This window comes from Cibotium barometz, chromosome 5, assembly GCF_041138505.1.
Source record: "Cibotium barometz isolate CiBa-2024 chromosome 5, ASM4113850v1, whole genome shotgun sequence".
NCBI classification, from domain to species: domain Eukaryota; kingdom Viridiplantae; phylum Streptophyta; class Polypodiopsida; order Cyatheales; family Cibotiaceae; genus Cibotium; species Cibotium barometz.
In genome coordinates, this window is record NC_141050.1 from 55,373,292 (window position 1) to 55,383,291 (window position 10,000).

At 41.8% G+C, this 10,000-nt stretch overlaps 1 protein-coding gene across 4 annotated transcripts in view; it reads right to left on the reverse strand.

The window, feature by feature from the left end:
* Nucleotides 1-10,000, reverse strand: part of LOC147638659 (protein TOPLESS-RELATED PROTEIN 2-like) — a 52,142-nt gene that overhangs the window by 41,651 nt on the left and 491 nt on the right. For 2 of the 4 annotated variants that reach the window (XM_086798608.1, XM_086798610.1), the window contains exons 2-19: nt 9,694-9,873; nt 9,432-9,545; nt 9,176-9,334; nt 8,851-9,028; nt 8,571-8,700; nt 8,334-8,452; nt 8,043-8,181; nt 7,784-7,893; nt 7,617-7,686; nt 7,441-7,514; nt 7,179-7,274; nt 6,990-7,085; nt 6,758-6,885; nt 6,310-6,544; nt 6,073-6,240; nt 5,762-5,860; nt 5,518-5,667; nt 5,324-5,434 (exon numbers count right to left, since the gene is read on the reverse strand). In XM_086798608.1, coding sequence (XP_086654734.1) covers nt 5,324-5,434; nt 5,518-5,667; nt 5,762-5,860; nt 6,073-6,240; nt 6,310-6,544; nt 6,758-6,885; nt 6,990-7,085; nt 7,179-7,274; nt 7,441-7,514; nt 7,617-7,686; nt 7,784-7,893; nt 8,043-8,181; nt 8,334-8,452; nt 8,571-8,700; nt 8,851-9,028; nt 9,176-9,334; nt 9,432-9,545; nt 9,694-9,873 — 2,356 coding nt within the window. Of the gene's footprint in view, nt 1-5,323; nt 5,435-5,517; nt 5,677-5,761; nt 5,861-6,072; nt 6,241-6,309; nt 6,545-6,757; nt 6,886-6,989; nt 7,086-7,178; nt 7,275-7,440; nt 7,515-7,616; nt 7,687-7,783; nt 7,894-8,042; nt 8,182-8,333; nt 8,453-8,570; nt 8,701-8,850; nt 9,029-9,175; nt 9,335-9,431; nt 9,546-9,693; nt 9,874-10,000 lie in introns of all 4 variants that reach the window. The other 2 variants (XM_086798609.1, XM_086798607.1) reach the window with 1 other exon arrangement.

Consider the following 10,000-nt stretch of genomic DNA (forward strand, 5'->3'; position numbering starts at 1 on the left):
TAATGAACTTGTAACTGGCCGACTAGCAGTCGGCCAGTTCACCATTTATTCCAAGGGGCTATAAATAGCCCCCCTTGCTCAATGTCTATTTCATTTAATCCTACTAGGGGTTTGGATCCTTAGAGGTCCCATAGGGGACAGATTTACCTTTTTTATGAAGGCAGCCCATGGCTGCAAATATGTACCCTTTTTGTACCATAGTATATACTGAATTTCCAGCACTTCTCACTCTCTCTCTATACTCTCTCTCTACTTGCGTTTTTGCATCAGATGGTGCATTTTTGCATCAGAAGGTTTCCAAGAGTGTTTAGGACTGAGAGAAGACTACCCAGAGCTTCCGCGTGTTACAATATACATATATATATATATGTGTGTATATATATATATATATATATATGTATATATATATATATATGTATATATGTATATATACATATATACATATATACATATATATGTATATATATATATATGTATATATATATATATGTATATATATATATATGTATATATATATATATAGGGTCTTTTGAGAACTTTGTTTGTGGCCTATTGTATTAGGATGTATGAGCATAAGGTTGGCTATATGTAAAGCACCCACCTAGGTTCACCAATTTGGAGACTTCATGTCAGCTTTTTAATCGTTGAATGGCGAGTGTTCATGATTTCCACATATTACTTTCTGATGGTGATGGAAATGCCAGCAAGCACCTATCAAAATGTTGAAGTATGGGCAGGCAATGGCCATCCATGGGATGGGCGGCCTAATCCAATAATGTATCTTTTTGGAGAGTTCTACACACACGGCTACGAACTCATGAGTGGACTCTTTCCCAATCTCCTTGAGGTATATCTTGTAGGCTGTAACTAGTGTGAATCGAACCAAAGACCTCGCCTAGAGACTTTGACCTGCTTACCACTATGCTACGTGGCTAGAGACAAGTAGTCCAAAAAATCTAAAGATTGCTTTTTAGATTTTATTCATCCTTTTTACCATATATGACCACTCATTGCAATTTTATTACCTTGGAAATTGTGTTCACGTTGGGATGGACGGTAGGCATGTCTGTATTAGGCCTTAGATGACGAGTTGGTCACATTGTGGAATAAAGGCTTTTACATGTGCGTTGCGGAGTTTAAGCTTTAATGGTAGAAGTTAGGGAGTTAAAGCTTTAATGGTAAGATCTAACTCTATACCTTTTGTGAAACTAAAGGAAGATTTGAAGCAAGGTAGAATTACCTTTATCTCGTACATACTACCTACCTCTTTTTTTGTGTAGTCTTGTAGATATAAAGATTGTAGACCCACAAAGAGAGGGTCAAATTTTGTGTTGTTTGTTGGTGGGTGTAGAGTTGTGAACTATTTGGCAAAAAATATAATTGATATTAATGCTCAAAAATAGTATATTCACTAGTTCACAAGGAGTGCATTAGAACATCAGAGTTGTTGAAACCTTTTTTTTAATAGTGGAAGAAAGGGAGGGAGGAAATGTGGGCATATAGTGTATTTTTTTCCAATAAGAAATGTGAAATCCTTTTCTTTTGGCGTCTAAATTTGACCTTGTCTTTATTGTAGATGGATACATTTAAGTGTAATAAAGTTGCAATCCTCGCATGTAATATCAAATTTCATAATTTTAAATGGAAAAGGGTTACATGCGAGGGTTTTGTTGAAAAAATGCTCTTTTACAAATGGTAGGGGGATACTATGGGCTTGTTCACATAGTTTTGGAAAGTAGAGGGGATTGTAGTTCACGTGAAAAAAAGAAATGTGAAAATTTAGTGTAATTAATGAGAAAAAGCAATGGTTGAGGACAAAGGTTCGAAACTTGCTGCCTACACTTGCATGAACTATGGATTTGTGCATGTGCGTGATGATGTGAGGACTTAGGAGGCGAGGGGATGGCCTAATTTGGGAGGTGTGAGTAAAATCTCTGTTGAAAAAGCAAATATTTTCAATAACGAACACAATCGTATAGAATTGGTTCCTTCTACATGTGAATAGGCCCGATATAGTGTATTTTTTTGAAGCTCAAAATTGAGTTGAAATTTGACCTTTGCCTATTATAACAATTAATGCTATAATATATGGATTCGATGTTCCTAAATATATTTTTCTTAACAAATCACAATACCTGGACTCTTAAAATTTTAAAGATTTTTGTTAAAAATTTTACTATTTTTGTTGAAAATTTATGATTTTTGAGCTAAAATATATTTAATATACCTTGACTTTCACATACTTTTAAAGATTAAGACAATAAAATTTATAGGTAAAAACAAAAATATTATAGGTGAAAACGTTGCCCCTAATGTAATGTCGTGCTCAGAATACCTACTTGATGGCGATAAAACTTCTTCCCATGGTAAAAAAATATATGTGAAATTCCAAGTCTCAAACATGAAAGAATTAGACAAAGAGAGAGTTTGTTGCGAGAGAGGAAGCCGCTTGGCTCTCATGAACATGCAAAAGCATGTTACTTGCCATTCGAGTAAGAACCCCTGCGTGTCTCCCTCCTCCAGTGTAACACAACCAGTTCTCTCTCTCCCCCTGCACAATGTTTATGGCTTTTTCGCATTGAGACAGTTGTAGGCATGATAGGGTTGGGGGAAAGTCGTCGTGGGACGTTTTCATGGTGAAGCGACGTTTGATAAAAACTTTACAGACAGACACCTGCGAATAAGAAAGAACATCTACTTAACTAACTAATTAATCCATTTTTAATTTTCACTAGTCATGAGACCCTATTACGACTGCTGCTACTAATAATAATATGCCTTATGTGTTTTGCTAACTAATAAGCATTGCCTTTATTTTCTCTGGTTGGAAATAAAAAGGACAAGAGGTGCTTTGGGGAGGCTCATCAAACACTTTACTTCACACTGCACAGTCTGGCGCGCCTTGTACCGGCACAATATGACACAAAAGACTGAACTGCCCTTCTTCCCAACGTTTTATTATTCAAAGTGGGTACCTAGTACCGTGTACACTGCCCCATATGACCCGATCCCATGGGAAAGCGTGTCCATCAATAAGCACAATGTCATATCAGCTCGAGCATCTGGCTCCGCTATCAAAGCAAAAAAGTGCCCCTATCCAGATCGGCTGGATACCTAAGCTTCCTATCACACTACAATTAATACGAAGTTGTGCTTATCACTTGTTGTAGGTAGGCAGGCCCTGATTGCACAGATACGTGGCAGGAGACAACCATGAAGCTGTCGGTGATGGTGGAAAAAAGAAGAAGAAAAGAAAGAGAGAAATTTTAACAAAAGCTTTGTTGTTGGGGCCTGTGCGTCTGAGCGGTCTCTCTGGCACTCTTTTTTTCCTTCTTCTCCTGGGCGAACATTTTCATGTTGGACTGTTCCCTTTGTTCTTAGTCGGAGCCTAGCAAACAGTGTGGGTCTCTCTCTCTCTCTCTCTCTCTCTCTCTCTCTCTCTCTCTCTCTCTCTCTCTCTCTCTCTCTCTCTCTCTCTCTCTCTCTCTCTCTCTCTTTGATAACACTATGGGGCTTTCCTTGTTTTGGGCGATTGTCCATTATAGCCGTCATGCTTTGCCTTCCCTAGGCGTGGGCATCTGGAGCCTGGGCTCTTTTGAAATTTGCATTTATGTGGATCTTGCGCACAGCATAGGTCTTGAGGCAATTTTATGTTGTGGGCAAATATCTCAACCTGCATGCTGCACCTTCTCGAAATTGAGGACAAATTTACATACGGGATGCTAAAATCTCTGTGCTTTGGGACGTTTTCAGGCAAGTTTTATATTCGCGCTGTTGGAACTTGTGTGGAATTTGAGACGTTTCGTCCAATACATACTCACGGTCAATTTGGTAGATTTTGGGACTTTCAAGGCCGCTTTGCATTTAGAGCAGCCAGAATCTTTGTGGGTTTTGAGCAATTTCGCAAGTAGTCTATTAACATTTATGTGGGTCTGTGGGCGATTGATTGACGCAGCGCCAGCGAAGTGCGTCTTCTAAATTTCCTACAAGAAACTGGACAGATTTTTGTAAATTAGGTGGTAGATACTTAAAGTGGCACTCCACTCAAGGTAAATGGCCTTTGTGTTGTGCATGGTGTTTCCCAAAGCTATATAGGTGGGCATGTTCTTCTGTTTATGACTCACAACAAGTCCTATCAATTCTCGCATTCATCGAGAAGCGAGCTCTGCCTTGAGTACTTTTGTCTGCACTTGGTCCCTTTCTCTTCACACAAATCTGGGAGAACCACCCCTTGCCCGGCTGCAAAAGGATCCAGACGAGTAGCAATGAAGAGATCCCAAAGCTCACTAAGAGCACCCCCACCTTTCTTCTCCTACTCTGCCAATTGGGAAGGAGGATTCAGCTTCACGAGATTGAGGGCACACCAGCCACTACCCGATACTGGAACCCCCACTGCATTTCTTCCCACAGTCTCTGACTTCTGGAAGAGGCTGTGAAACAGTTGCTGACTGCATAAGATCTCACTCTTCCTCTAGCTGGTGGCCCATAATAATCTAGCGGCGGTGGGCACCTGGCTAGTGATAGCCAGTCAACCCACCACTTGCGATAATGTGGTGTCTCCCAGGAGTCTCAGCGACACTGTCTAGACTGCCTGAAGGCGCAACAAGTTGGTGCCGAATGCTTCGCCTATTCACAATGGACCAAGTGGTGGTTCGTTTTCATAACTTGGTGCATCATTAAATGGGCCAGCAAGTCAGGACCGACACTCCTTTTCGACGACGGAGAGAGCCACATCCTCAGGATTACTGCCATTGCAACCGCCGGTCCTTTGGACCCATTGGCCCCCACAGACTTGTGAGCAAAGCAGCAGCTTGGCACATTTGGTGACGTGCTACAGAGAGACTACAGAGGGTACAACCACCCCTCTTGAAAGTACCATCCACTTCATATGGACAGGCATTATCCACACCCTTTGAAATTTGAATGCCTGCAGGTCAACTTAGAGATTATGCAACAGCAGCGTGCAGCCATACTACTGCGTACTTGGAGTCTGGGTCCCGGTCCCAGCCGGGACAATGGCAACATTTTCTGGCATTACAACTCCCAGTGTGCCCCCCCTCCACCTCCCCCCTCCAGGGCCTCTCTCCTGATGTAAGCTCCCTGTGAGAGCGTGGCCAACCATGGAGGGAGATCTCTCCCCATTCTATTGGATCTCTCCCCATTCTATTGTTAATACCTTGCAGGAGGGTTGTAATCTGCATCCAGGCAGATTTTGTTTTTCTACAAATGGAAGGATCCCTTTTTGGAGAAAATATAAAAAGGCAGTGTACATAAACATGCAAAACCAAGGAAACCAAAGCCTCAAGTAGGTCAAAACAAGAACCTTGCATGTGGGATTGCGTTCATTCAATTGCCACTTCCATAACTTGTGGACAGCATTTGAGCAAAGAGCCAAGACAGCAACTCCTGCGTTGGTATAAAGCAGGCGAGAAACCTGCATGGAAAATGAAACCCCATATGAATTTACATTGCAAGACATGGTGTTACAAAAAGACTTTTTGAAGTAAGGAGTGTTACCTTGGTTGTTGGCAATGTATCAGGAAGTCTTATGGACCTGCATTGCATTGGCTCTGTAATTTCAGTCAATTTCCATGGCTTGTTTTTTTCAGCGATCTCATCAATAAGTCTCGGTTTCACATCGGCACTTCGCGTAGCATCCATCGCATTCTGTGCAATCTGGCAGTTACAGTCAGCCTTGGAACCCCTCAAATCTTACAATTTGCACATGGTGAAAGCTAGAGACATCTTCTCCATGTCTTACCAAGCCAGCAACTGTAACTGCAGGTGGCACCCAGTCAACTGAGCCAACACCAGGAGCGACTGATGCACCTCCTAATGTCATTGAACTCACCACAGAAGGCTGCAAAAAACTGGTGAGTTAGAACAACAGTGGGCAAGAGGAGCCAACTCTCACTTAAATCCTTTTAGATAGAAAAACTACCAAATCCTTGTCAAACAGCTGACTGCAACCGCGATGAACCCATGGAGACACAAGGGGGGCAGGCAGGCATCAATATACAAGGGGCCTGATTATACACCAAAATATGAGTGGGAGAACAGAAACAAACCAACCTTTGCAATATTTGCATCTGGTTGTCCTCTTGACGCCTCAGAGGTGCGGTTCTCCAACAACCTCAGAAGCCGCATGCCCTCCACATTAGCTAATATCTTAATCCCATTTTCATTTGTGGTAACAGCCAGTAAGGACCCTTCTTTGTTGAAGCGGAGGCGAGGACTTCCCTGCACAAGAGAGCATCAGGAACCAAACCACTCTACATTCTCAACCCATTCAGCTTGTTATGTACTCACAAGCAGTCCACCATCAGCATCTGTGGTTGTCAGGATGCTTGTATTGTCCATATCCCAGAATTTGATTTGGAATTCATCTCCAGCAGCTAGAAAGCGGTTTTTGGTGGTATCAAACTGCACCACTCCTAACGAACGTTTGCGAAATCCCCCATATGTCATTTTGATTGCCCCTTCACTCTCGTTCCATTCCACAAGATATGACTCCCCATCTTTGCTTGTTCCACATGAAAAGAGCCTTTTTTTGCAAGAGCCCAGAAACATAAAGCACAGTGGCACACACTTCATTATCTGAAAAGATATGTTTCCTAAGCCCAGAAACATAAAGAACACTCTTCATCATAATTTGAAAAGATAAGTACAATTCTGCCTAGTAGTCGACAGGAGTGGAGTGAAAGAGGTGTTAACAATCACATTCTTCTGACCATGACCACTTAACAAAATAACCCACCTTTGCCCATCAGCGCTATAAGCCATGGTAGTGCACCAATGTCCGGGTGCATCATAATCCACTCGAGATCCCATGTGATCATATAGCCAAGCTTTTATTTTGCCATCAATTGCTGTGGAAAAGATGAACTGCAGAGAAAACCATCATTGTCATCATTTGATTACTCAAAAAGCATGTCAAGAAACAACTCCAGTCTACTAGCAACTTGATTTAGATGAGATGGGGAAATAACCTGTATGCTCTCTTTATGATGAGGACAAACTGAATATACAGGTGCTTCATGTCCTTCGAATGTATAAAGCTTCCGACCCGCAACTGCATCCCAAACCTATGAGCACAGTACATAAACATGCACTTCAGTAGAAACATTTACAGGCAAAAGCTTTGTAAAAGAAGACACAGGAAATAAGTATCTTCCAACCTTTATTGTCTTATCATCGCCGCATGTCACGATACATAGCTGTTTGTTCGGATGCGAGAACGCCAGGTCATTAACTCCTCCAATATGTGCATCAAACTGTTGGAAATTTAATCTTGAGATATTGATTCACATTAATTTAATGCAAAAGCAAAAAAGGCATATACGCCTCTCAGCACCACCAGGAATGCAGGTTATTTTCCATTTTAAAGACATGTTGCTAAGTTAAATGGCGATATGAGTGTCATAAAACAGCACTACGCACCTCTAAGTGTGGTCTTAGCTCGCTTCTTCCAGAATACTGGTAAATTTGAACCATATGTTTAGAGAAAGCAACCCCTGTAGAGACATTCAATCAACAAGAAAATTAAGTTAAAACAGGTTAAGGGACTTTTGCAGTTATCATTGATGCTTTCATGAAAGCATTTAGAAGCAAATTACCCAAAAAGGTTCCATCAGGGCTCCACATAGTCCGATTCACAGAGACAACTGGATCTTTGACAAGTGCAGTCTGAATCAAGAAAGACACATTAGAACAGCTTTATGAATGAACACTGTTATATGAAGATGTGATACATTGTCAGCAAGGTTGTCCTACAAGGTAGTACCTGCAGTGGCACACTACACACAGATATATCCCACAATTTGAAAGGCCGTAAAGCAAGCCTTTCTCTAGAAGAAACCTCCCATATTGCAATGTCTCCAACATTGGTTCCAACTGGCATGATAAGAAGCATGTAAAATCAAGCAGAAAGGGCTTTTAAAAATAAAAAATTATTATGAGAAAAAATTGTATTACATGTGTTTTCTCACAAAGATGTTTACTAAACCATGTGGGAGTTTTTGTGAAGATATCCCTACACTCACCAAGCAGTAGAGTCTGCTCTGCTGGATGAAAATCCATGCTCATTACATTAGAGCCCTGATTCAAGGTTCTAGCCACTGCTTTTGGAAGATCATCTGACGTGTATCCAGTTTGTGCAAGACTCGAAACTGAATATGCAATCTATGAAGCACAAGACACACCCATGTAAGCTGATTCACTGCATTTTGCATCAATACAAAGGCAGGAATTAAACAATTGCAATCCCCAAGAACTACCATAGAAGCCCTTCCCAGAAGTTTTCTGAATGATCAGGACATAAGAGCAGGTGTTACCTCCTCAAGTTGCTGACCAGGAGGTTTCACACGCTTTAAGAGGTGCTCAGAATCTGCAGATTGATAGTCCATGCTAGGTGCACTACCAGGGGGTGTTCTGGGCCGCTTAAGCAAAGCACCTGCTTCACATGGCCAGAAGAATAGCACATCATTCAAGAAGTGACATCGCTTCTTAACTTCATAAAATATCATTGAAAGACCATTGATATATGTGAACTCTTGGGAACAGCTCTCTACCTGGATTCGGTGGACTCGTGACACCAGGTGGTCCTGCAGCAACAGCTGCATGAGGAGGAGCTGGCAGATTGGGATTAGCCATCCAAGCAGCTAATGGGCCTGCAGACGACGCAGCTGCAGGTGGAAATGGCTGCCGAAAGAGAAAGTCGTTGAAATGATCAGTTACTCCATTTCCAACCACAGTACATTTGTCTGAACACACAAGCACACGCGCCACTTTGATTTTCTATTTACACCATGGTCCAGAACAACAAAATGAGAACTAGCTTATATTACTTACGCCATGCACCCCAAGTGGAGGAAATGTTCCTGCTTTTGGCATCCCCCCCACAAGAGAATTGTTAGGTGGAGGGGGACCACGAGCTCCGTTTGGAGGTCCACAAGAATGATCCGTAAAAAGTGTTTTGATATCCGGATTTGGCCGAGGGTTCTTGCACAGCTGGTGTTGCCAATTTAGGCTGTAGATATAAAATTGAGAGACACGTTAACCATGTGCAGGTAGCATCTTCCAGCCAGCTAAGACACAAGTCTGCCATTGTCAACCAGTTTGTACTGAATGACTCTGCTCAAAAACCAAGACAAAGCTTCAAGACAGTATCATGCACCTTTGATTGATCAGTGTTCTCAACCTCGACGCTTTCAAGACGGGGAAAGTCAGCTTATCTCGGAAGAGGGGGTTAGCTTCGATCAACTTCTTCAGTTCTAGCAGCATAATATTCCTAGCTGACTTGGTGTCACCGTACTTTGACAGTTGCTCGTTTTCCCTGCAGATGTTCAAGCATTCTTGCAAGTAAGCCAAAAAAAGGTCTGAAGATAGCTATATGCCTATTTTGCAACACAAACCAAAAGTAGCACACATGCCTGAAATTGGCCAGGGTCAAAAGCTGTGTAATCTCCTTATATAAATCCTCGTTGAAAGAGGAGAAAACCTTTAGATCTTTCACCAGGATTTCGACAGCCTTAGCTCTATCTTGACTGCGTAAATCATCAATTATAAAAATATATTAACAGAATACCAATCCTATGCTCAGGGAACATCACTTCCTGCAACTATGTAAGGGGATGCTACAAATCCTTCTGTTTTGAACCACCAAAAGTACCCTCGAGGCTTTACAGCACTGACCTGTCTAGAGCTTCAAGATACTTCTGCTTCTGGATCTCAAAGAAAATCTTCATGGAGTACCTATTGTCATCCACTTTAGTAAATCCAGAGAGGTAGCGCTCCACTTCATCCCACTCACCGGCCTGGGCCTGATCTTCAAAGTACTTCATGTTGAAAAAGAATCCAGATTCTTGCTCAAGCCTGATGAACACATGCACAATTCATATATACATGATGAGAATGGGGACAACACATAGGCAAATGATTAAAGCTCACAACACGTAGGCACATGATATGTCACATAGTGACAACACACACGTCCATGATT